Source organism: Varroa jacobsoni, unplaced genomic scaffold, assembly GCF_002532875.2.
Source record: "Varroa jacobsoni isolate VJ856 unplaced genomic scaffold, vjacob_1.0 scaffold_351, whole genome shotgun sequence".
Lineage (NCBI taxonomy): Eukaryota > Metazoa > Arthropoda > Arachnida > Mesostigmata > Varroidae > Varroa > Varroa jacobsoni.
In genome coordinates, this window is record NW_019213253.1 from 61,789 (window position 1) to 89,626 (window position 27,838).

At 38.5% G+C, this 27,838-nt stretch overlaps 1 protein-coding gene and 2 long non-coding RNA genes across 7 annotated transcripts in view; 1 reads left to right on the forward strand and 2 right to left on the reverse strand.

Annotated features, from left to right (window-relative positions):
- Positions 1-89: 89 nt before the first annotated feature.
- On the reverse strand, positions 90-19,047 carry LOC111259610 (major facilitator superfamily domain-containing protein 6). Of its 4 annotated transcripts, none has more exons than XM_022831770.2 (9): positions 18,737-19,047; positions 18,152-18,343; positions 7,865-7,988; positions 4,863-5,032; positions 4,270-4,433; positions 3,821-4,074; positions 1,798-2,424; positions 1,411-1,563; positions 90-1,104 (listed from the first exon to the last, which is right to left on the reverse strand). In XM_022831770.2, the coding sequence occupies exons 3-9, from the start codon at positions 7,980-7,982 to the stop codon at positions 941-943; spliced, it is 1,650 nt and encodes a 549-aa protein (XP_022687505.1). In that variant the 5' UTR covers positions 7,983-7,988; positions 18,152-18,343; positions 18,737-19,047; the 3' UTR covers positions 90-940. The 4 variants fall into 4 exon arrangements, with proteins under 4 accessions (XP_022687505.1, XP_022687506.1, XP_022687507.1 ...); XM_022831771.2 differs by lacking the exons at positions 18,152-18,343; positions 18,737-19,047 and adding exons at positions 6,252-6,326; positions 9,727-9,968; XM_022831772.2 differs by lacking the exons at positions 18,152-18,343; positions 18,737-19,047 and adding exons at positions 6,362-6,494; positions 9,727-9,968.
- On the forward strand, positions 10,315-13,664 carry LOC111259613 (uncharacterized). Its single transcript, XR_002679724.2, has 3 exons — positions 10,315-10,517; positions 10,614-10,719; positions 12,424-13,664. It is a non-coding gene; the product is annotated as an uncharacterized LOC111259613 (long non-coding RNA).
- Positions 19,048-26,263: 7,216 nt separating the features above from the next.
- LOC111259596 (uncharacterized) overlaps positions 26,264-27,838 on the reverse strand; it is a 4,713-nt gene continuing 3,138 nt past the window's right edge. For both annotated transcript variants that reach the window (XR_002679716.2, XR_002679717.2), the window contains exon 4: positions 26,264-26,459. This is a non-coding gene — a long non-coding RNA (uncharacterized LOC111259596). The remainder of the gene's footprint in view (positions 26,460-27,838) is intronic.

A 27,838-nucleotide genomic window follows, 5' to 3' on the forward strand; every position in this document is an offset into this window, starting at 1 on the left:
ACATAGACGCTATTGTTTTTATGTACAGTGAAAAAAAATGCTGGAATGTTGCTAGCAATGGCCAGAAGTAAAATAAATGTTCCAAAATGTGGAGATCGTAAAGTAGTTTTTACATGATCTACTTCATCGTGCACATCGAGCAGCTGTTATGCAGAGCGACGCAATGAATATTGCAAAAGTTTGAGCAAAAAGCGAGTGTTTAAATTACGTCGGCTGCAGTATCAAATGCACACAAACTACCCTAAAAGTCTTTAGTCTTCCGGAGTTTGGTTAATGCCATAATTGTTTACAGGTCAGGACAACAATGAATAATCGCCCCGATAGTCTACGTGTAGAATAAAATTCATAAAATTTTGAACTTTTCCAAAGCAAATCATCGATGAGCTCTTTTCAATCTACAAACATTACTTTCACATTTGGAAAATACAGAACAAACGAAAATACGCATGACATATGTACATGTATGCAGAGTTGGGACAGTTGTGTACCGCTTAATGCCTTGAACGTAGAAGTCCTGATAGCTACCATGCTGATGCGAAGAAACGTTATCGCGATGCAATAGACGGATATCAGTTAACTTTAGCACACGTCCCTTGCAGGTTTTAATCTATGCTTCTAGTTTACCTATTTTTACATGGCGAAATTTCATTGAACAGTATTGTGGATAATTAACCATAAAGGAAGCGCTGCTTTTGACGCCCATCGCTTTTGTTCACCCGGTCCAAGGTCTGCCAATAGCTTAACCCCTGCTTCTTTGCTAATTGATCCTCTCGTAAGATCGCGATCACTGGTTAAATCATTACAGGCAAGGCATTCTGATTGTATTAATAGGTTTTTTAACATTTTAACCACTCTGTAACTGCTATATCAGTTACACGTTATAAATTAGGCATCCGCCATCGATGCGCTTTGGTAGTGAAATGGCTTTGCAGGTACTTTTTCAAGCAACTGCATCATCGTGCTCCTCAACGAACGAGATATCCTTAAGTTCAGAGACATCGGTGTTAATACGTGGCATGGTTCTATCGACTCCTTTCAGCAGCTGCTCGACCTGTGAGGCCTCTTCGACCTGTATCTCAGGCGGAGGTAGCTTTTTTACTGACACTGAAATTCCGAAACGACAAGATTCCTTCATTGAAGTTTGTATACAAACGAAATTTCGAATGTACTTTTATAGTTTGGCTAGAGTTTTCTTATTTAAAAGAACTGTTCGATTTGAGTGTGATTTACCAAGTATGATGTATGGCAACTGTATGATATTCACCATCTGCTCACTGGTAACGTTTTAAGCGGCGGATAGATTAAGATTTTGTCATCATGTGAAGACTGTATGCGGAAATATTTAATTCAATAATAGTTGTATTCTACTGTTAACCTCTGATTCGTCGTTATGCACTCAGGTGTACGTACCATCGTCACTGATGGAAGTTTCGCTTATCATCAAATTGACAATAATCTGTAGAACAAGAAATCCAAAGGTATAAATGGTGAAGAATAGCATTGTTTGCCGCTGGCCAATATGGTCGAAGAGAAAACCGCAAACGATGCTACCGGCCGCAATGCCTGCATGAAGGAGTAAGCAAACAACCATAGTACCGGTAGTTATAGTGTTCCTAGGAACGAAGTTTCACGTCTCATACGCATCTTTAAAATTAGTATGTTAGAAACGAAGTGTGAAACAATTTTATTTCAAACATTCGTTCATAGCCAGATAGTAGAGTTCACTGTAGACATTACACAATGTGAGAACGTAATTCACCGACCTATTGTTAGTAATATATAATACGTATGAAATACCTGCTCCTTCGAACATTCCGCTCATGATTCCTTGCACACTGGCTTCTGTGCCTTTGGGTGAAACTCTACTGGCGAATAGCGTCATGGCAGTGTAGAATAGCCCAAACGAAAGACCATGCGTTACTTCAATGGGAAGCATATGCCAAGGATTCGTTCCAAACGCGTATACCGCTAGTCGAAGTCCAGTTCCTCCCACAGCAAGTGCCATTGAGTTACGGAAACCTAGACGGGCGATTATCCAGCCAGCGAAGAACATCACGGGCGTCTCACCGAAGAAACACTGAATCAACAATTGAAGACCCATCAAGGATTGGCTGACATTGAGTGTGTCCCCGAAGTACAAGAACGCATACGACCAAATCGGTCCCATGAGAGTTCCCTGGACGAAAATGCACAGGGTGACGAACAGTATGCTAGGTTGTCGGAAAAGTTGACGAAGATCAGAGAGAATACTCTTCGAAGGGCGTATCACTTCCGGCGGGTCTAGGTAACATACGGCCACTAAATCGATCAGCGTCAAAGTGAAGTGAATATAGAAACCCGGGGCATAGTTGTTAGCTGCTGACGTTGAGAAGTTCTCGTTGATTAAGCCAATCAGCGGGGACAGACCACCCCACGCAATTGTACCTGCGTTTCATTAAGAGGTCATTTTTTTTAATATAAGGATGAAAGTACTATTGTAAATTATTATTATTTCGAAACAAGGCCTACTGACAGAAGTATCAAACATAAAATGTAAACTATTGACGTTTAACGTAAATCATCAATCAGTTACATTACTCAGAGGAATCACTGTATTACGTTGTTATGCGTGTGATAGCAGTTTGTTCCTCCTTTCCTTTTCTAGTCCTTTGCTGGTAGATAGCGTTACAAAATATCCTAGGAAAGCTTCTTTACGAAGCTTGTAGGCGTCTCATTCCGATCACAAAACGTTACTTTGAGAGTCGAAACGCGGTGTATATTGGATGTCAAAACGAGTATTTCGAGACTCTCTATACATTAAAAGCCCCTGAAAGCATCCGAGGAAGATATCGCGTGTACGATGAGGATTCGATAGCTAGGATTGATATTCAAAAGTGACACTTTTCCCGTTAACGAGCGTACTTGATTTAACTTTTTTAATTCGACATTAAACGCATTAGACCACCTTTGACGGAATATATGGTTAGATAAGCTTATAGAGTTTTTTTAGCTTTAGAACTGTCATCAGTACGCAAAATAAATATTCCAATCGTTCCGACATGGGTGAGAAGTTGGTGTTAACTATGTGTTGGAATTGGTGAGGGTATCTATAAACCGAGCAAATCGATGATAACGGCTCGGTGCAATAACGGAAAGGCTGTCAAACAGCATATAATACTCCACCGTGAGCAAACGAAACATTAGAAACAGTAAACAATAAATAAGACCAGTCCTTACATTTTTAATATTCTAAAGGATGTCTATGATCTGACGGATTAAAGGTTGTTGGTCCAATCTTGTTTATGCACTGTTTACGGTAGAGATGGTGGCTATTTTCAGAGCGAACCAAATAGATTATTTAGTGAAACATTTTCTCAACGAAAACTATTTTTTATCGAAACCAAATTTAATACTGCCACTTGTAGGCTTACATCTGCGCACAGAAGTACGTAGGACCTGGATTTCATGGATTCTTATTTGTGGTGTCTGTATGTCTGTTGTTTGATTTTCACTCGGGTCCGACACCAAACTAGCTAGAGAAGAGAACATAAACATGATTTGAGACATTCGTAACAGCAGATTGGCTCAGTAATGCAATATTGAGACGCTGCTAAGCGGCTTTTTTTTTGACTAAGTTGCATAATTATTCAATGTGATACAATATTACTGTATCGGCTGAGAACTTTTACGTTTCGATGTACCGGTCAGTTCCACTTTATGCGGAGGCGTGGGTTCAAATACCAGCATTGCCAGCTATTGTTTTAGTATTATAGATCAGCACGCTCTATTAATGCGCTAGTGTCTTCGTGTAGCTATAGCTAACTCAATCATGATCACATACCCCATAGTCTTTGACGCCCATAAAGTTCTTTGTGATCACCGAGTATCGCAAAGATGGCCGCGTCAGTAAGTGAGAATCCGACCGAGGCTAGTCCACCAGCAATGATTCGAAGAGCTAAAAACACCCAGAACTGAAAGGCCTCTATTGCAACAGGGCCGTTCCTGCTCTGACTCTTACACTCGTGCTCGTTGACAAAGTCCTTAGTAAAACTGCATTCAGATAGTGAAGTTTGATTAATCACACTCTGAGAGCAACTGAAATAGTACATATACGACAAATATCAGTAATCAGATGAATTCAATTGGACATAAAAACGTTCGAAAAACGTCTGAGGCTTTCTGGAGATACGATCAATGTAGCTAACCGAAAATAATGATTCGAAACAATGTATTATAAGTTCTACTGAATTAATAAAGTTATGTTTATAATGATATATAATCATTACGTACATTACGGGCTCCGAAGTATTGACTCTACAAATTATACGATATTCCCTGTCAGCGGAATAGAAGGTTGCGTTATTTTCCGATATGGGGCGCCAAACGTCGGTTGATTCAATACGCGGTATGCATGTGTAAAGAGCCAGGTGGGCCAATCCTTGCAAAAGAATCACCTAAACACAATGAATGCTCGAATTACGAATGATGAATTACGAAACAATACGAGCTAACCAACAAAAATGTGTGCCAAATTGGCAAAATAGGCATATTCATTTAATCAAAACAACGATCCAAGTCAAGCACATGGAGAAATTGACCTTAGGATAATACGGATGAATTCGGGCGGTGGGATATGGGTACAGGTGTATACGCCGGTAAGAGAATTGTCTTAGAACTGTGCTGATGCCGACTCTCATGAACGAAAGTAAGGTAGCTTCTGTCTACCTTGATCGCGGATCCAGCCCACAAATCTATCCCCAAGATTCAGCCCGGCGTGTGGTTCTACTATGGCAGTACTGCTTACGATACCTTTGCGCGTCGTCAGTGACGCTTGTATAAGTTATAGGCAGAAAACCTACACTTTCGGATGTGAATGTGCCTACCTGAATAAGAATTCCTTTGACAGCTCGAAATTTGTCAGCGAGTGCGCCAAGGTAGAATTTAAGGAAAATCGATGTAATTAACATGATGGCGTTTGCCGTACCCGCCAAACCAGCCGAAATGCCTAGCGACTTTGCGTGCAGCACGATGTAAGGCATTACGCCCGCCAACGCTGAAAGACACATTAATAGAGAATCCTTTATATCGTACGAGTATATCATCATAAACCTCCAAACGTAATTTGAAGCGATTCAAGTCACTTCCTCTACATGTCGTAACTATAGATACCAGAGTTACCTAATTTTCAGGCAGCTACCATTTCCCTACCTGTTTTAGAAGCACATAGACCATTTTAAGGGTCTATTGGGAAGCGTATGCTGAATCATACATCCTGTCTAATACATGTTAATGGAAGGTCGTCTCTTGGGTCGGTATAAGCTTCAGAGTTTCAGATCAATATTCAAAGAGGGGTACTGCTTTAGAATCTCTGCTCTTTTATGCAATGCATTAAATTAATTTGTTACACGGCTTAACGCTATATAATTTCAGTGTAGTCAAAATGTTTCCTCGCAATCGACAGTTTCAACCAGTACAGGCTAAAATCGCTTGTCAGGACACTGCGTATAGTATGCTGATGGAACTAAACACAGGATGCCTTGGAGTCAGGTTTCGTCCTTGTTGAGTGTTGTTCTGAGTAGCCGGATAAGGTTTGCAAACTACGCATATGCGTGCAGACTGGTAAACTTAAACCTCAAAGGCTTTGGATATCGTTCGACTGTTGATAAGATCGTACTCACGACACGCTCTTTCTCTCTCTCTGTTCCACTTTATTGTTTGGTAACATTGTCTATAAGGGCAATCACGCTGGTCGCATCTGCTTTTCCTCCGATAATAATGGCCTCGGGCATCTGCTAATTAACATGCATTTACGGCGCGGGGTCTTCAGTTTACAGCTTCTAGTTCAGCTCGACCAGTTCAAGTGACAGAGAGAAGGAGAAAAGAAAAGCAAATCGATTTTTTTTTAATCTAAGGGACAAACAGGACCCCTAGGCCATCGTTTACACAAAGTGGATTCCAGCCGCGAAAGATATAGCAACAATAATATGCTACCGTATAGTGGGCAGAAGTTCATGCTGAACTTGCTGAACTAATGTTGAACTTTCTACGATATTATGCGACACGCAGTGACATCAAGAGTGGTAACCTAACTTCTAAGATCATAAATTTGTACCCCTATATAAAAATTCATTTCTTAATCACGCATACATTCGGTAGACAGGGCTCAAACGAGCAGTTCTCTTAAATAAAGACATGACACTGAAGTGACTAATTGAAACGCTGAACCATCAGTATGTTTTCGCAATATCAACTAGTTTTATCATCTTTCTCACTCATTCTCAGTCGTTCGTCCGGCCCGGCCAACATCTGATCGACACAGGTCGAAACGGGCGATTCTTTCGTGTTCTCTGAAACAGACAAAATGAAACTTTTCAACTCTGACCATTAGACGTTTGTTGCTTTTGCCGTACATCAGGATCAACGTTGATATCAGACAACGGCGTCTACAGAGGTCGTGTGAAGGCACAGACCGGACGAAAAATAGTAAGTCCTTGAAGGTCCTTTAATCTCTATCTCTGTTGGAGACACATCAGAGATGTATTATTTGTAGAGATTATATAACCTCTAAAAACTATTTTCACTAAATTTTGAAACGAAATCAACCGTAGCTTAATACTAAGCAAAAATAGGAAACATTTCGACATCAAAAGACTACTAGTTACATAGTCGTACAGATTTATCAAAAAGAAAAAAAAAACTGTTAGACTGAGATACTTTTATTGAGTTTTTGACACGCTAAGAAACTTATTATTATCAAATAAGATCAGTGAAAACATTTTACCTGCTTTGGTACATGATTAAGTGTTCAAATTAGTAGGAGAGCCAACTGCCTCTAAACGTTTTTATCAATAGCGAATTAGGCAGAACTTCCGTTAAGTATAACACTGCAACAATCTTATCAAAATGACCAGTTTTGATAAAACTACTCATAGTCATTGTTAAACATGAAGAGCTGCAACCAAGTGTTTTTTTGATCACACCAAAGATATTTTCGCATGTTACTAAGTGTATAATTGCTTTGTTTTTAAACAGTTTGTTTTTAGAAACTATTCTCGTTGTTAGGCCATAGAGATATTCGTGCTATAGCTAATATAGTGAGGAATTTCAGCAACTCTATTTAATTATCGAATTGGAAGGATCAGAAGAAGAGAGAATTGACATAGAAAACGGTTGTAAAGTCCTGCCGTTCTTAGCGTTTAGTTTACTTTTGACATTTTGCAAAGCGAATCTATTGTAGGATCGAGATTTTAGCTTCGTAACGAACTCAGGTATAGATCCTCACAGTAGCTTTAAATAAGCGTAGGCATTTCCGAGTTCTCCTTTAAAGAGTTACTATAATTTCTACGATAAAGCATTAAAAACAGTCTAATGATAAGTAGCACAGCGCCACACCTATAGGGGCATAAAATGCACCTATATTATATATAAAAAGCTCCTATTTTTAGATGTGTACATATCAGCATCGTAGACGAATATGAAGCAGTGAATGAATTTTCGTTACAAAAATGTTTATAGTAGACGCAATCACTAATTAAATGATGATTACGTCACGATCATTTAACGAAAACCAGTAAGAGCTAATAATTGTTTCGAATTTTATGCACTGCTTTCACTGATAATAAAGAAAAAAAATAGACCTATGACAACGGAGAAGGAAAAACTGCGTAGGTCATTGGGTTTTCTATATTACTTTGTAAGCAACAGGTTACGAGCAAAATACACTAGCATCCCAACATCAGGTTTACTGTAGTGCCAATAGGTCATCTATAATTATTATCCAAGCTTAAAATCTTGCTGAAATTTTCGATAGAACTAACTGAATAATTTCTCTATAATAATTCTGTACCCAAATAATTATACCGTAGCTCAAAGAGCATTCACTTACAGCCGCAGTAGAGGAAAAGATGAAGCTTGGCCGGGAGCAGTCGCCGATTAATTATTCCACAGATTGGCTCGCCCTCTAAGCATTGTTCCTGGATGCCCTTCATTGCTCGACTTCTCATAATTATCTGAAATGAACATAAATGCAACAACTATACGAAAACTTACGTACAGTCATTAACTTTCTATACGATTTATATCACAAGACTATGTTGGTTTTCACATCATCACACTGATTAGGTTACTAGACCCAGGCTTCTACGCATTCTCGTTTAGAGTTATATGCCGTTGTAAGAGTAACGCACTTTGAAGTGCTTCTATATGATCAAACTTCTTGATGGATACTCAATTACCGCATATACTAAAAATGTTCAAAAGAAATTAACACCAGCACGAAATGGGAGCCGTATTAATGTACAGTTTTTATAACTCGTGCACCAGATATTTTTACAAATATTACAAACGTGAAGTGTCGATCTGACATTGAGAAGAGTACCTATGAAAACTAAATCTGGCGGAATCGAACCAGGAACGAAAAGCCGTCACTACGTGGCCACTTGCAACAAATCATAGCTGGTGCTGATTGAAGACGTCGACGTGATTGCTCTGGGAACTTTGAACACTGTTTTGAAAAATCTTTAACGATATTGAAAAGTACATTGCGAATATATTAGAAAATTTAGAGCACGAAAAAAAAGAAGAGTTTTTTTGGCAGAGAAAATTTTCATTGTATGTCGAAGATACATGCATCTGTTTTCAGAAATACTACAAAATATCTCATGAATGCTGAAGTAACCATCGCAATGCGAGACCTAACCAACTCTGTTATGTACCTCGTCACATGTTTGAATCTAACACATAATTTGCTATCGTTGGAAGACCTGCGCGTTCCTCCTATGTACACTTGCATCCAACCAGAAAAGCTAAAGTAGATTACTATCACATAGATACAATTAAAACATGTTCGGCTGGAAAAGTGTGAAAGAAAACTTCCTGAATACCAGAAATCGTTACCAAGCCCAAGAAACTATTATTAACTAATAACGCTTGAGGAAAGCAACGATGATTATCTCGAATTCGAGGTAATAATATAAGTTTCCCAAGTTCTCAAATAGCGTAATTTCGACTTACGTTAATGCCTGTAATATCGGTAAATTGTCTGATAATTCTCATTTCGAATTTATAATATATTGAAACCTCAAATACGAAAGTTCTTGCACAGTTTTTTTTTAGCGATTTTTTAGGCGCACGATTTTTTAGCGATTCTCTAAAACAGCACTTCTGCGCCAAAGAGCTCCAGACGAAAAATAACTGAATAATGAGGTTCATTTAATATATTGCTTCCATCCCATTGGCTTAATAGCTGTTCTTGCATTTGCGGATAAACGCAATGATCTTGAAATGGATTTATAAGTAAGCGAACACTTATTTACATTCTCCTTGTCGTGACTTTTGTGTTATTCCTTAACAGGTATCATATAGACTTTCGCAGTTCATAAAACATGCTCAGTTCTTTTAAGCGGAGCACACGACACACAAAAAGTTTACACAAAACTAGAGATGAACCAAACGCTTTGAGGCTGCAAAAGAGACTTCTTAAGTCTGAGATCATTTTGATTCCCGCAATCCTCGACACACTGTAATACAGGCTTCACTACCGACATTTATTTTCACGTTACACTAGATTCCGACTAAGAAAGACGAAGACTCTTCAGGTCTGTGAACGCGTGTAGGTGTGCACGTCTACCGAATCTTTAGCCTTACTCCTTTTCTAGGTGCTCTTCGCCCACCTCACCCAAAATGTAAATTACCGAAAGAAGGCTATAGTGTACAAAAAAGCTGCTAGTCAGATTAACTGATACTTACACCGTTATTCAATTGGTTAGAACGCTGGTAAAGCTTCCAAACGAGCTCGTGATGAACAGTCACAGATTATGCTGCTTCTACAAGAGCTGGAATCATCTAGCTCCCGTTTAGTCTTGAGCAAAGGCTGTACGGAGCTTCAAGTAACTCTAATCCGAAAAGTACCTTGAGGATAGCCACGACATACGTCTGTCTATGCGACAGTGACACTAGCGTTGGCCTGTAGTCGTCGAATTCGACCTTCAGGTCTGTTATCGCCGGACGGATAAGATCTAGACAGGGTCGACGATGGTCTGCGCCGATCATGCAGACGGTAAGAGAGGAGGAAGACATGTGATGGAAGCTGCATAGACGGTGGCGGTAACAGCTAGCGTCAAACAGAAGCATAGTCTTTGAGGCGGTACCTTTGCTGCCTTAGCCGGCGTTAAATTTCATGCTAACACATGTGTTGAATTTGAATGAAACGAAAGTCGTTCATGCGCGTTTACAGGTCTACAGAACATACTACAACAGTGGCGGCGGCGGCGGCATCAGCGGACATCGGGCGCCCAGTTCGCAGCTAATTTGGCTGAGTAATTAACGCTATCCAGTTAGCGTGAGTTGAAACTTCGGAGCGGTGTATGATGTCTAATGCGCGTCAGGTGCACGATATGCACAATCATCTGAACGTTACCCAAGCACAAGATATCATCTGAATTTTGCTTGTAGAAGAAGCTCAATGGGTTGACTGAATTGCGAATTTTTTTGTGTAGGAAATTACATAATTTACACCACTTACGAATTCATCTACATCGGTTAGTACAAATAATTACTATAACGTTTTATATTTTAAACTATATGCCCTAATACGTGCCTCGTGCAACAGTACAGCTCACAGTTTTCGTTTTCAGGTATACGCTCGAATCAATTTTTCTACCACATGAAACTGATTGCGCATTTATTTGCTGCTACCCTATTCGTTGCGTCGACCCGCTTTTCCTAAAACAAATAACACAGGTTCGTTTGTCCGTTTTAGGTACTTAGTCAAATCCTGCTAATCTTTACAATGGCTACACTAGCTTACGCGGAGTCCTAACTAGGCGACAACGACGCGAGGCGGTACATATCTGAACAGAGAATATCTCGCTTAGGGACCATTCCACTTTCCTTAGCTAGCATATGATGCCTTTGTACATATGTATACGTACCCAGAAGTAGTCTTAAGGATCATAAACTTTACGCTTAAGATACGCAAAAAAAAGTCTAACTAACTCTTTAATGTAAACCACGCGTATCACGATGATTTACAGTATTTCTCCGTTATCGAAATGCTGAAGCATACCGAACACAACCATATTTTTCGAAGCTCTCGAAAGTGTTTTTAAGTGTTCTTTTTTGTTAGAATTTTCGTATTTTCTCTGGGAAATCTTTACAGCTCTATTGTAGAAATATTTCATCCAATAACCAGCCTGAATCAGATACACCATGTGACCATTTCGATGTGCTATTGCTGTTCGCTTAATCTTGAAAGGAATTACCGAATTCAGCTTTAATGCAGGCGCAGTTAAATGCTGATTAAAGGGCTAGTCTTTCACGAAGCGTATCCAATACTATCCGCATATTGGAATAAATGAAAATGAATAAAAAATAAGTTTTGTATATACATATCGCCGCTGGATGTTCAGAGTTCTTTGATTTAGTCATCTGTCAGCGACAGTTCGACGCTTCGTTCAGAAGATGCATCGGCGCAGATTCGTGAACAGTATAGTGCTACACTTGTACACTTCCGCAGCACACTGTGCTCTTGCACACTGCACTTTAACGCGCCCATTCCTGTTGCAGCTGCACCAAAAGGTACCCGTTCTTTGCTGGCCGCATTTTTTAGGTAATATAATAAGGATAAAGTTTTGTAAAATCACCTAGACCGGCTTGGTATGGCTGTGGGAAGTTGTTCCCGTCAAGGTCAGAAGGTTAGCACAACATGCAGCTTTCAAAGCACCGCCAGAGGACCGTACAGTCGAGCCTCAAAAGCCTTGAACCTAATTTTGCCGATTGAGGCCTTTCGAATGTCGTGTTTTTGTTGAGCCTTGTCCTCGACAAAACAACTGTTCTGTCTTTTCAGGGGAAGGCGCCCGTACAGCTTCACGTTAAAGCTTACCTATATTCTTCCTCCACAGATCTCTAGGCCGGACCAAACGTAGACCCCTTTTTGCAAATGTGTGAACACTCGCAACACGATCTGCTGCCGTAGCCATCTTCGGTCGGCAGCGAAGCATTTATACCCCTCGGTCGATCGCTTAAATATTCTACAGTCGGATTCTACCATAATCGATTTTTAATCAGTCTACAATTCCAGTAGCTTCTTCGTGGCTTGATCCGCATTCACCGGCATTCTACTATTGTTATCATAATGGGACGGATCATTATTAAGTAGATAGGATGAGCCATTTGCAGCGGCTCGTCCTGCGCTTATATTGAGATGGCATACCATTTTATTTCGTTTATATATATATATATATACATACATACATATTGGGCTTGTCGTCTGTTTTAGTTGTGATCAACCATCATCATAGATAAAAAAAATTATGTTTCATCTTACCAAAATCCATTAAATGATTTCCTTTGTTTTTCCACTGTTGCTTTTCTCGCACTGGAATACTGTGATTTCGCCTGCGCTATAATCAAGCGTTTTTTTCTAATGAAAAAGCGGCATTTCAGATGACCTGCTCTATGGAATCGGTGGTGGCATTGGTGTCTACTGGTTCGCCGCAGCCATGTGAATCGCGAAACGAGAGAGAATTATAGCTATGGTAAATAAGAAATGATCGTCGTATTGCGAAACGTGAACACATTACTGAAAACCTTTAAGCCAAGCGCTAGGTACGCTTAAGGAAACACTCAAAGAAATAAGGAGATGTACAGTAGATGCTTACATATAATATTAGCATTGTGGATTTCACGGTACGCATTCGTCACTAAATAGACTCTTGAGGGGTTCCGGAAAAGTGGACAGAGTGCCCTTCTACAGAATCATATGAAGCGTGTAAGGTATCCTCAGCTCAATAAACTTATGGATTCTCTAGATGGTAATGCATAGTTGCACTAGACCAGTTGGGCAACAAGAAACAAAACATACCTTCAGTCAAGACATTAATTACGTTCCTTAAGTTGTCCTTTGAAAACCTGATCGTTTAATGACGCTAATTGATTCACTATCAATTAATATGTATAATACTGCGTTGACAATAACTAATTATAATACTATAGTATATAATATATTGGGGTGACCTTTGAGTTAATCGTTTATCGTAACAGTTATTGATTTAAAAAAAACACCACGGTAATTCTAATCTTGTAATTCTAAAGAATTACAGCAGAAAGAAGTGCAGGCAAAAAATCCGGTTCCTGAGATAAATTTTTTTCAGATTTTGTCAAAATTTATATGTTATCATTGTTGTTATTGTGCTCAATTTGAGAGCTGCGTACCATTGTGAAAGCGAATCACCGCTACACAATTGGTTTCTGTTTAAAAAATTAAATCTCGACTTATCGTGTTATATACCAGGATATATTTCTAAGGGTAATATAAACCTAAACACAGCGGATCAGTTGCTGGTCCTTTGCAATAATCGTAGTTTGCACGCCGACCGAACGATCGTCAGTAAATCGCTTATAGCGTTCATATAAATAACGTCTTTACGTGAAAATAGCCCAAGCATCAAAGCAAATCGTCTTATATCAACAAAGATATTCTCGCATTGTTTAACAACGACTATATTCCCTTCATATTACATTGACTCATGTTGCCCATAAGTAGCCGTCTTCAGAGTAATTGAAAACAAAATTAAAAAAAATGCATGCCGGATGTTTAATAATATTGAATAGCATTGAAGCTGCGCTTATTTATAAGAAAAAAATTATGTAAATTAGAACGTTTCAATAAAGTTTCATGCAAGATATTAGCAAGCATTGTTTATTATACTGAGAAAAATATGTGATAGTTACTATTTTCTAGGCGAACTAAAATCTAGGATCTAAGTAATGGTTACAAACGAGAAGTACTCCAACGAAGGTATCTTTTTTTACACACGAGTGTCCTTTTTGCGGGCTACTTCTCATAAAATGAACGACGACCCCGGACGTTTTTCCCGTCATACGGCCGAAAACGAGCTGATGTGCAAGTAAGTCGAATAAGATCAGAGACAATGACATTGAAACAAAAACCATCCATCGTATTAGAAGACGAATAGGTGACACTTTGTCGAAATTTTTAGCAAAGCTAGCCATCAACAATCCTTACGACATGTCGGTCGTTTATCTATAGCGATTAAGGTAAATGGTCACCTACGACGCCAAATAAAATCTAGATTCTGTATTTGCTTTCTATTTTCACTGCTTTCATTTATCATTTTGCTCTGATCATCTTTTAAACTTAGATCCTCAGTAGTAATACACTGCGAGGTATATCCCTCAAGTGAATTAGACTTCTATTCCATTACATTCTTCCTTTGTACTCTCTTTATCATGTATCATTCACACGCGTTATATGTGTACGTTTTCTGTGCCTATGCACATACGTTCGCAACTGAAAACCGTTCCCGTTCCGTTGTTTGGCGTTACATGTAGGGGTTGGAAAATAGAAAACATGACTCATTATCAATCCGCTATTTAAATTGTTATACTACATTATACGCGGTCGACAAGTGTTTTACATCAAGTGTGACCACGCGTGGCGACCTGAACGAAGACGCTTCGAAAGCTCTACCCGGTGAATCCTTTCAACGTTTGCTCGTACCAACCGTCGTTTATTCATCACTGATTAGATGGAGCGTATTAGATGACGTGTGCCCATAAAACGGATCTGCTCATCACAAAATATCACACTGCCTTCGGCCTCCTAACCCGCATGAGCATTCTGTGTCCACCAAATTTTCATCATGTTGATTTAACCGTGCGTCGTTTGTCTCAATGGCCTCTTACCGTCGTGCTTTACCAAAATCCCTGCTTGCCCGCGGAAGGCCGATTTGAATACGCGTACGCATTAAGGGAACGTGCACAAAGTACGCCCACATCTGCACTAGCGAACTAAGTTTATTTAGCAAGCAAATCTTAAAAAGCTTGTCACGGTGTCACAAGTAACATAAAATATAATGATCAGATTTGCTCATTGTTCTCACAGATTTATCTCCTCTACTTTAACACAATACACCTGTTCAAACATTGATTCTAACCAGTCAATTGCGTTAAAAACGTGCACATCAAAAGTAAAATGTTTATCATAGAAAACAGGTGGTCTCGCATCGTGTATATAGAATACAATTATTGAATAAGAAATGACCTAACAAGATTAACTGATCGACCAATACTCGTTGTGCGAAATAGCTATTGGGACACTCCCTCTAAAGGCGTTGTCCTTGATAGAATTGCGAGTGAACAAGGTAGTCGGAATGTAGATTCGCAGAGCTCGAAAAGCCGAAATTTTCAATGTCTCTAGCTTTTTGTAGTTTCATTAGGAACAATTATTTTAATGAAAATTAAAAAAAAACATAGAATTACTATGGGATTCTAGGCAGCTGTTATTGGCATAGTCTATTCACAATTTGCGCGAGGTACTTACAGGCCGAATGCTCCCTATGAGCATTTTTTAGAAGTGCGCCATGATCGCCTATTCGCGTAAAAATCGCTGCAACGTTTTATAGTATCCTACTAATAATCTGTTGCAATTCTACGCGGGGGCCCTCGAGCGCTCCGAAACATTATGAACGATCAAACACAAACCCCAACAGGCTCGGGTACTATTTAAGGTACGCCTATGAATATACTAGCGCCTATTTAAGCGAATTATACAGTTTGCATAGCTCACATGCGTTTGGAGAAATGCTAGAATAACTCTGATTTGACGCACTTCAAAGCCAATAAGAATATTCCAGAAGATAAATATTTTTGCCATTGAACAAGACAGGCCAAGGAGTTTTTTTTTATATGAAGGAACTATCCACGAACAGCCCTCATTTAGATTAACCAGTTGTGATTCAACCCTTGAAGGACGTTATGACATATGATCTGAGGCAGATTTGTATATACTAACATACTATATATAGTCATACATTAAAATTGCTTTCAATAGCAGTTATTCCGTCTGGACGGCTTCACAAGTTCCGTGTGTATTCTATTTCAACGGTGCAAATTAAAGCTGGTGTTATATCACTGCACGAGATCTAATCGTTGCGGCTTCCTTCAGCATTGCTGCCATTTCTTCTAGCAGAGATCACTGAGCAATTATGGAGATCTTATTATGCCTCTAAAATAGGCCATGCCGTTTAATTTAACGGCTTGAAAAATTCTCCGTATCTATTAATGTAGTCAGCAAAACGTTCCTGACATTTTTGTCCCCGAGATTTTACGATACATGAAGCACGACGGGACAGATAAAGGCGAGTAAGAAAAAAAAGACACTAAGTATTCCAGCACAGAATATCGTTATATACAGACATTTCGAAGAACAAGATGTTCACTTTCGGTGTTTTTGGCACGCAATATTATTAATTTGGTCGAAATTTACACGAGCAACATATCCTTGATATTCGAACGGCATCGTTTATTTTTTCGATTGTAGAGGTCTCTCTAATCGGCTCTCGACTAATTGAACGAAAATTTATAAGGCGTTGCCATTTTCAGATCAGTCTAAAATATTGGGTAATATAAAAGTGTTATTCTTGCAATGCTCGGCTCAACACTTATCGACTTACTCCGTGTTTCGTCCATTATTTCCACATTGTGAGTATGGATACCTGGCAAGCTCAAAAGACGCGTCGCTTTTTCCCAGTATATTTTTGTGGACCCGGGGGGTACGAGCAGAACTTTTTCCAACTGTCAAGACGCGTAGCATTTGAGGAGCATTAATTAGAACACGTATCGTTAGAAATCATTTCAATTAAATTCGTATGTACCGGAATGATATTTGACGTTTCAAGGCAACGCCATTACTAGCTGTTCCTTCTAAACGTACGTAAGCAATAATACATTTTAAATAAACTAGGTGAGATCAGCACATCGTTTGGGGCCTTTAAAATTTACACACAGCGATCCAAATTGCAGAATGCCCACTAAGTCCGCTGTGTGTTAATTACGGAGAGGGCATCAAAAACGACGGGGCTGAATATTTGCATGATTCCTTTGCTACAGCGCCGAGAACTCTCCATTATAAGTGTGATGATATAATAATATAATTAAAGAAATAATAATATAAAAAATAAATAGTTGATTCTTCCATTGCATAAATCGTTCTGTCATAATCAACAAACAGAAATAGTATATACGCGTAACGGGTATCTTCAGCCTATACCTTTTGGAACGGCATTAGTTACTCTTTGATTTATTGGGGGGATAGATCCATTAGTGTTAACCGTTCGTTTGAACTAAAAGAAAAACGGCAAAATGCATTTGTGGCTTGCCAATGCGTGAAAAGTGTCCAAATATTTCACCGGCACAAATGTCTGTACGACAAAGCATAGAAAAAGCTCGATAAAGGCTCATTAATGACTTTTTACTCAATTCTCGGTTGCGCATCACGTAAACGTCATAACATAAAATAGCTTAACTTTATTCGACGTCGCTTTGGCCCCATGACAGAAAGCAATGAAGGCAATTGGTAATTAGAAGCTCGAACTTATTGAAGAACATGGAACTGCACATAGCAAGCCTCGAATGTGGGGGGCATGACGAAGTGACACGATTCCGTTTCATGGTTAGCGAAACCGTTCGAAATGAGCTATATGCGGGTTTAGGGTATGCAATTTCAGCGAAAAATTGTTGAAAATGTCGCGCCCTCTCACTTAAATAATTTCCACGTAAAAAAAAGGGCAATAATACGCTAAATTATGTTAGTCTGTGACATCTGCAGGTGTTCTTATGAGACGGACGTATTGTCATGGTGTTTTTAATTAAAGAAAGACGAACAAGACTAGCATGCGTTCCCAAAAGGGCCTTGTCACCTCCAGCATTGGCTGTAACAACGTTATAATGCTTGAATTCCCCCGCATTGTTTGATCGGCGAACAAAGCACAGTTTGTTCCGGTCGCTTTCGCCGCAAGAAGCTGATATATATGCGTGTTGTGTATTGTATATGTCTCGAGCGAATCTTTATTCTGGCAATGCATGCAGTACACGTATTTAGTGTACGCGGGGACCCACTGTTATACAATCTTTCAGCCCTGGTCATACAAAATGAGCTACGCTCTTAAACGTTTGTTGAAACTAGAACTGAAAAAACGCTGAATCCAACAATCCGTCACAGTTTTCGGAACAGTTAAAGGCCACGTAAGCACTACGCCGCACGTGTGATATTGTTTAGCCCTCATTGGTATATGCACATGAAGTAAAATACGATTAAATCACATTCAATTGAACCCAAAGACATTAACGCATCATACACCATGTTACTCACATGTGCTGCCTTGTCCTTCGGGGGTGCGGGAGAAGTTGGTACGGGGGTACAGGACGCTCAGACACACACGGACACACGCGAGCACCACTCTACAGCAACGGAGCCGGGGCCCGGCTGAGGAGCCGGCGAAGGATGGACGTGCCGCGTCCAGTGAAGTCGGCATGTTTCCCTGCCGCGACCTCCCTCGCCCCGCTATAAAAATAAACTGCGTAAGTGATATGAAATCTCCTAGTACATACAATATGGAACGGATCTACTGACTTCTTGGTACACAATTCGTCTCGTTCTATTGACACTGTTCTACTGACGGACGAGAACGGTATTTCTTTTTGAAACGAGACATCTATTCTCAGAGATTTACAAGACAGAATGCAATAACGCTAAGTGCCCTTGAGCTTGACTTCTATAGCAGGCTGCCGACCTATGCATGTCAATGACCATAGGAAGGACACACGAATGAATATAGCTACATACATGGAAGAACTGTGAGACATTTGCGTCATTAAGCGTACATACATCCATAGACGCGCACACTTCTTCGCTTATCTAACAGTAGATCGTGTAATAGCACAGTGAGAACGGTACCTGTCGCCAACTAGACTCGCGCATTAAAGAGATCGCGACGCTATTTGGTCTCTCTCGAACAAGTAACGTCTGAAGCAAAGCCTTCTTGTAACAGTGGCACTATCTCACGTCTATATAATCTTGCTCTGGCTGATGGCATGTTTGATGCCATCATGTATATATATACATATATATATTTCGAAGACAAATGGCACTACTGCAAGCACGCACCGCTGTGGCCGTTATATCTCTATCTGACCATAGAAATCCGTTCATTTACCCAGCATGTGTTCTTAACGATCGCTAGTCGATTTAGTTCATTCCTTCTGGCATCACGGCCAAGTCTGTGATATAGAGGATGCTGGCGGCATAGGGTACGGAGATGGTACAGTGAAGTGTGTGTAGTACTATACGCACGGCATCATTATACCGCAGGAGAGAGTTACCCATTCGGGAGTCGCGGACCTAAAAAAGGAGGAGGAGGAGGGCGCTCGTGAAGCCTGAAAAGGGGCGAGCGGTTTGAAACAGGCGAGGGAAACAGTGGGGCCATATCACGTGGTCAAGCGGGAATTTTCCGCTTCGAAAGTCATCCTCAGTGAGGAGCAGTGTGAACGCTAGGAGTTCTTATTGCTCGGAAAAGGTCACGCGCGCAAGAAAGTAGAAAAATGGAACACTCAAAAATAATCTCACTAAACGAAAGCGTGCCTTTAAACAGAATGTCTTGTTTTTATAAAAAGATTGAATCCAAAAAGAATAATAGATAAGAAAGTGACTGCATGAGTTAAATAGCATCGAAGTGAACAATAATGAGTGACTATATAAGAGTCACAACCGCTGTGGCAAAAACTCTTCTAGTTACTCTTGTGGTATAGACAACTGCATATATCATTATTTGGACATATGGAAGAAGATAATGAATAATAAAAATTATCCTTTTTTATCTACCTAATTATGGAGCATCTGTGTTGCCGGTAGGGTATTAAGGACGGATCTCTATTCTTTTCCAATCAAAAGCTTAATCGTAATGATGTGATACGCTCGTCTGCGCAACGATTTTGATAATCTAGGAAAAAATGACTACAGTATGCATGTACATCTTATCTGTACTAGCTTGTCGGTAAATACAATCGACCAGTGACGGTATCCATTGCCCACTAAATCTCTAATATAGCCCGTAATACTAAATAGTATACAGCTCATCCGCTTATGCAGCACGTGTGCGCTGTGAATCCGAAATAGAAACCGTGATTCAAAGGAAAAAAGTAAGTATCAATGTGCCATAAGATACAATCGGTGTTTAATTGGTGCAAAATTAAGTAAAAGTACCGAAATTTCACAGTGCGTTACAACTAAATGAATTTGCGATCGCTTTTGAAAGGATCCCCGGATCTATTTGGAATTTGTTCACGTCAAACCATGACTTATCATATAGACGAACAAACAAAAATTTTGCATCTGTAAGCTTTTCTGACAGAGTTAATACCGATACTATCATTATTTATTTTTTTTCAATTAGAGCCTTTGGGTTTATCGCTGAGTAGGGAATTGCCCTCAATAGGCCATGTTTCCTACTTATGAATTGGCTTGCGTAATTCTGTGTAGACTAATACATATGTAACTGATCATGTGTATTGGATTACTCAGGATCTGACTCGTGAGGATTGGGTATTTTTACGGAGGTTATCCAAGAAGCGGTCTACAGCAAAACTAGGCTTACTTTAGCGCCCCGCCGAAGCCTGCAAAAGGCAAGCTTCCATTGAAAAGTGTCGTGTCCCATAAGAAGTACCCTACACCATGTTTCTTTCCATCGGATATTGGCTGTGCAGGGTGTGGTCGTTGCTAGGCTCCTTCGTTTTTTTCATGACAGACCCACGACCGGCCATGACGGCAATATGTCATGGAAACCATTTGCCAAAGCTGAAACTTGAGTCAGAAATGGTCGCATGTTTATGATTACCATGGTAACGCACTTAAGAGAGGTATTAACCACCCAGATGATCCCGTGGCGATATGTATTAAGAGGGCATAAATAACCTAATTTCAACAGATAAATAAAACATAATTACCACAACAGTTGTCATAAAGTCCTATTCCTCTAATAATCCGTACTAACCTTATGGAACAGTCAGATGAATTATGTGCGAAATGAAATCGAGTTATGCTTACAGGATTCTAGAGGCCATGTGTTATTGGCCTCGGAATATCGCGGAACATTAAATAAATTTCTAGGCCGATGCTGAGCTTATTGCCTAACTGTTCGAGCGCATTTTGAAGACCAAGCCAGGTGATAATATTTAGCTAGCCCAGCATTTTGCGTATCCAAGATAGCGTTCATTTAGATCTACACCAAATATTTTTGGGGCTAAATTTGAGCCCTAAAGTGCGTGTAGCTTCATGAAAGTGCTTCGTTTAGCTACCGAATATTAGATATCTATGCATCTCAAATGAGGAGTTCGACTAAGTTTGTCGCAGTGAGATAGTCGCGCCACCGTATTCTCGGATGGCCGTCGATACGCGTCACCACACTCGCCGTCTGCCTTTGTCCGTAAGAGATTGCCGCTTGAACAAACGGTCCTAAGTAATCGTAAAGGCGAAGACTCCATCTCCAAATCTGTTCGTGGCTTGCCATAGTTAAGCTGCTCTAGATTTAATATCGACTGTCTTATAGAAACATTCTAATTATATAGATAATCTAATTGTGGCATGTTGGAAATTTAATATCCTTTATAGGAGCCGTCCAAAAATTCATCCGAGCGAGCTCCGCTACTTTTTCTATAATTCCAGATGATATCTTAAACTATTGTAATAAATTAATAGTTGCAAGATAATTGTTCGTCTTATAAGTCTGTAGAGTCCTCGTTATAGATGTAAAGCTGTTTCTTAATACTTAGCGTACACAGACAGAAGGTTTGACATAATAAGACGTAAACTTCTCTTAGGCTTCTCTAAGTTCCACCGACGACAAAATATTACAAAAACACAAAAAAAATGTAAATATTATTAAAATACACTTCTACTAGCTTTGAAGCTTTTCTTAACCAAACGAGTTAATTTTATATTTAGTATATTAGTTTCCATTAGTATCATTTATGAAATTGGCATGGAGCCGGCGATGGAAGCTTCGACACAGGCTTTTAGCTGTCATATATGGAATTCGTAGACAGGCTATTAGATTAAAAAGGCCATAGTAAAACGACGGTTTCGAAATCTGAACAGAATTGAATTAATAAATTAAATAAATCACATCTAGACTAGTATTATTACGTAAAATAATAATTTAAGCACTACAAATAAAGGAAAACTATTAAACACTGTCTATATAAGTATATATAATTATTCAGTGTACATAAACTAATTATACTGTAACTTATGCTTCGCAGCATACCATAATAAGGTAAATGTTCCTGTTTCGAGTAGCTTCAGATATCTACTAAGTGAAATGTCCGACAACCGTATTCCACGATGGCTTCGACCGCGACAAGGTTTTAATGACTGGACCGATAAATTTTACCTGCTATTCATTGCACATTGTTATGTACGTTATTAGTAGTTAGGTATGGGCTAACCACTTTCGAAGACTAGATTTTTTTATAATCATTAATTGCAGTTATATCATTTGTTAAATATTGATATACAGACAAAGCTCTAGAAGTGGAAATAGGAAGAGATAACGAATTGTGTGTCTGATTTTGAATAAACAAAAAAATAAGCTAAATAAGAATATATTTTGTGATATTACGTAGTGTAAATTTGTGGGCTATTCCGATTAAAAGATAAATTTTTAGAGACTGTCCAAAGGACAAAAAATAGACAGCGTACAAACTCGATCTCACTTTAGGCTGCCCCTATGCCCTTGAACGTTAAAAAGCTATTTAAAAAGAATAACAAGTTTGCATTTGCTATGTTTATAAATAAAAAAAAAATGGTTAATAGCTATAATGAAATTAGATTAGTAAATGGTTAAAGTGTAACGTTTTCTTTCGTAGCTAAGTTCGTTGCAATATTAAAGTTATTAGTCATTACAACACGCTCCGTATGTATCGTGCATAAGAGTTGAAAAACAATGCTAGCATTCGAAAAAACCTGTTTGTCAACGATACATGAACACAACGCGATCTCTATCTATTTTTATACTATAATAAGATGACTTACATATAAACATGTAATCAGAAATAATGCAAAATTTTTACGTTTGCATATCAATGCATTACGCTTTTTACAGTACTGGTAACATAAGCTGAAATATTTTGGCACATCGCTTAACGTCCTGTGCAGTTTAGATTATCAGGAACTTTCGTCCTAAAGTAAAATAACTAAAATCAATGACAAATTCTGCTACATACAATAAAATCACAAAGTATTGCTTAATGAATTAAATATATAGAAAAAATTATGCTTACAAAGTTGTAATATTCGATCTATTTCTTACATTTCTTTCAAATATTAATTCATCTAATACGTAGAGAAACGTTTGTTCTTTCCTTTGAAGATATGTTTTCTATGGCCAAGTCTTCGACAAGGCAAGATTTTGCTTATAAGCGTCGGCCTCAAAGACCGCTTCGTTTTCAATATATATGAAAAGATTACGTTTATCTAATCTTTTTTATTGAAACGATTATTCTGCATTCTTTTTACGCTGTAGAAGTCATTCGCCCTCCATGCAAACAGTTTTTACACATTTAGCATTTTCAGGAAATCAGGAGTGGTAAAACGACGAACTTCTCTATAACTGATAAACAATATCGAACTCCATACTTTTGTAATTTTATCAAAACGAAGCAAAGATATAGGCAAAGATGGTATACCTCGTTTCCATAGTAAGAATAAGAGACCTCTGGCGGTCGTCTGGGTGATTATATACATAAATACAATTGAAATTACCAGATTTTTTAATGCAATCCGATCATTATATATATTTGATAAGGCGATGCCATTCACATCAATTTTAAATTTGGATATAGATTCTAAGTAACTTCAGCACAGCCCGTAAAAAAAACGGCTCGATGCTTATCGAGGTGCAAGTTAAAAACAGAAAAAAAGACACTGAGTTTTTCTTCGTTACTGTTCTAGTCCAGCTACAAGCAAATATAATTAGGTACAGCTAGCACGGATTTTTGAATAGTATATTCAAAAGTGTCCCGCAATCAACTTTCTGTTCTTTATTAAATCGCCCGATAGATTACGTTAAAAAATGAAGCGGGATTGTTACTTTGATCACTTCACAGAAGTACCGTATGCTAGCGGTGCCATTTTTCTTTAGTTCAGCCGATATAGTTTGACAACAATAAACAAAATCTATTGTACTGCAAAAGACTATGTTATGGCAATATCGTTACTAGAGGGTCGAGAGATTTCGAAGTTAATCGTCCTGATGGTGTTGTTGCGGCCTAGACTGTAAGAGGCTCAACATCGAAAAATCACGTATGCAAGAAAATCACTCCCCAAATCGCTCGAAAAAGGTAAAATCAAAATCTTATCAACTTGTAAAAGGTTAAAATGGGGAATGGTAGTACTTTTAACGTGTCTGCCAAAAATTTCACACACTCAAATGATTCTATTACTTTTTTAGCTACGTTTCATGATGTGCTTGTAATAAATAAGGTTTAAGAAGAAATTGAATAGCAAAACATGTTACCTCAGTTCCGGTTAAGTAGTGACCTGTTTTAGCTGGACTGTACGTAAATTCTCTAATAATCAGGGAAAAAAGTACGCACATCATAAAATCATGGTATAATAAAAGGTAAAGTACTTCAACTCAGTCTTTAGCTCCTTTTGGGTATAGACTGAGCTGCGTTTATGCGGCGGCAACAATACCAGCGGTCTCACCTCTTTTATAAGGCATATTCAGCTCGCGTTTTTCTTAATAACAACTAACAGAAGATATATTGAAGAAAGCTTAATTCGACAAAAGGTCTTAGGAGTTCATGATCGACGACTCGCTTTACCAGCTTCTGGTGCCATCGTTTTTATAAGCATCGCTGCTTAACGTGGCAACAATGGTTCGAGTGTTAATCTCTTGAAAAAAAAAGTGTAGCCAAGAATCACTAAGCCAATCGTATTATATTTCTATAATGTAGATGTGTCTTTATGGGCCACTTAAGCAGAGTTTTAGATAGATAGATTTTAAACTTATATGACATTCACTAACAACCGAAAAATAGCCAACCCTTAAAATTAGAACTTAGAAAAACGTTCGAAGCATTGGCGAAGTTAAAACCGTCTGATTTAACACACGATTTAATAGAAAATTCTTCTCATTGTCTAAGTAGAGAAGTAACTTTGCAGAAAAACATGTACCTTTTAGGCCGTAGTAATAACAAGAATAAGTGTGGAGATGACAAAACAGTAATTACAATGTAACCTACTTCTTGCGATATTTGCGAGACCTTTAACTCTACCTAAACTACGATTGATTTTTATACCATTCTATCAGCCTATTATTAGCGTGATTCTAGGAAACACTGTCAGGTTAGCGAAAGATGGCAACCAACTAGCCTTACTAGTTAGTCTCATTAGTGCAACATCGGGACTCTGACGCATGTCCCTAATTGAAAGTTCTATCGAAACGAAAACAATAATACGATCCTGAATAGTAAGCTAAGGTTTTAGAGAAAGCTTATCTTATGGCTAATTTCAAACCTACTTCAAACCTACCAAAGTTTACTTTTCTACATAACGCAGAGTTTTTCATCACAATTGCCTCGACTAGTTTTCGTTTCGAGACTGATTTTTATACAATACGAATAAGAAAAACTTTTCTATTAGTTATATACAGTGTTGGCCTTTGAATATTTTAGTGGCAATAATATTTTATAAGGAATCAAACGTCAACGTAGACATGAAGCCAATGACATGTAAAGTTCTGTGACATGGCCCTGAAAAGCAACAATTGTACAGCTCAGTCTTGATAGGAAAGTTCGTATCAAAACTTCGAAAGAAATTGTCATTATTCGTACTCTTAATACGTCAATTAATGTAAACACCCAGATATGTAACACCATTATGTAAACATCAGACAGAATGTAAACAGACTCTAAACAAAACCTGACATTGAATGTTATTTACTTGGCCAGGTAAGACGTATTACGTATCATGTCTACCTCAGTATGGAGTAATGCTTTTACTCTATTTCTTTACGAAAATTACATATTAGAACAGGGGGTAGCTAAATTATCTTTAGAAGTATATTAGTTATGGCTCCAGGTTATTATGAGCCAAACCCCGACGCATTTAGGATGTACGCTCTTCTGAAATTTATATTCGTAAATTACCCACATGAACTATCTGATTCTGTTAATTTAAAATGACCAGTTTTTATAATCCTATTTTACTAACAATTTATCCATTAAATTAACCAGAAGTTGTCCTATCAGGATTTAAGTTCGCATCTAAATATAGGATTTTTTCACGAAGTTCAACAAATGTACGTCTTTCGTATATAACAGGTAATGTGGATATGCTTTTGAAAAAGATATTATTATATAAAGAAGCGTATACGAAGCTTCAATCTATGCGTACGTTAAGCAATGTCAAGAACCATTACTTCGATCACATTTTAATTTTAACGGTATGGCATTTTTATCATCACAGGCGAATTATATACTTCATATAAATATAACATGCACCCTTTATCATTAGACAGACACAATGATCTCAGACTACTTTATAGCACGATTGACGAGATACTGCAGTATTTACAGCACGACGCCGGGCTTCTCTTGATCCAAATACTCCTGAAAATATGCTTGAAGTCAAGAAACAATACACGAAAATGAATTTTCTACTGAAAAAAAACTTTTTTTCTCCTTAATGATAGCAGCTCTTTGCTTTTTGCCAAGATCCAACGATTTCATAATTGGCTACCCGTGACAATTTTCATTTACCGCCTCCACAACTTTAAAATGAACGAATAAAATAATAATGTTTGCTGTAATTTAACATATTTCAACAATGTTTCGTGCTCGAACTTTATTCGCACTAATTTTACACAGTTCATGGTTAAAGTATCGATAGAGTGTTAGCAACGTGTTCTCGCCTCGTGAGCGTACTTCTTTGCACAAAACAGATTGACATGCTTGTACATGGAAGATGAAGAATTAACTAAGAGTCGAAGTACAAATAGATATATGTATTCAGCTGAATTCGAAGCTCATTCACCAAATAAAAATGTCCTGTTCCGTGCTTCCTATGTAACCTGCTCGTCGTACTGTTGGTCTAATTTAGTTTACGGGGCAATTTATAAGGCTGGTTCCATCAAAGAAGTATTATAAAATGTTATTAGGGTAAATTCCTAAGAAAAACGACGAACCTTTATGTATGACGAACCTTTATGTTAGGGTTAGTCGCCAAGTCTACTTTGCGGATGATCACCACGGAGCCTTGGATATATATTGACCGTGCGTATTTAGTTGTTAACGTGGCGATGGACGGATGGATATATTATCTATCCTGTTTTATTTCGAGTTAGCGAGGGTCAAATTTTAGTCGAAAACTTGGCTGCGTCCGAAGTGCAGTGGACGCACCGCTACCGTTTCGATTGAACCGTTTGACTAGATAATGATACTGACTAGATAATGACTAGATACTACGTCAATACGAAATATGGTCCTGGGCAAGGTATCCTTTCGTTGGTAATACTTGTCTCCAATAAAGATTTATTGAGTTGTTGGACGCTATTGTATTCAGATTTACCCCTGAATTCGCTACGCAGGCTTTCTATCTTATTCTCCACAAACGCTTATGTCACCTATAAAGGAATGAAACATTTTGTCTATTTCAGTGTAAAGAACACTTGGAATAGTCGTCCTCGAAATAAAACGATCGAAGTAAGACGATACCAAACATCTAATGTACCCAAATATTACAATGCCAATACAGATTTCTAATCAAATGGAACGCTCTGAGCAGGTCGGCGCCACTATCTATCTAGATTCGAACATTTCCTAGTTTTTTTTTAGGACAACAAACGACAAGGGGGACGAATGCTGCTTCTCTGAAGAAATCAAACAGAAGCGAATCTAATGCCAACCATCTCGAAAATAGCTGGGACAATTTCTATTTTCTTTTGTCTCAGCGCGGAAAGCGAGGCTCCTGCTTGAAGTATACATGATTGAATTGTATAGA

What these genes read in the sequence shown, in the direction of transcription:
- LOC111259610 (XM_022831770.2), bottom strand. Translation starts at nt 7,982, where the DNA reads ATGAGAAGTCGAGCAATGAAGGGCATCCAGGAACAATGCTTAGAGGGC. An exon ending in TGGGCGTCAAAGACTATGGG is followed by an intron (nt 2,425 to 3,820) that starts GTATGTGATCAT and finishes AATGAAACGCAG; the next exon opens with GTACAATTGCGTGGGGTGGT. An exon ending in CGGAATGTTCGAAGGAGCAG is followed by an intron (nt 1,564 to 1,797) that starts GTATTTCATACG and finishes TCCTTCATGCAG; the next exon opens with GCATTGCGGCCGGTAGCATC.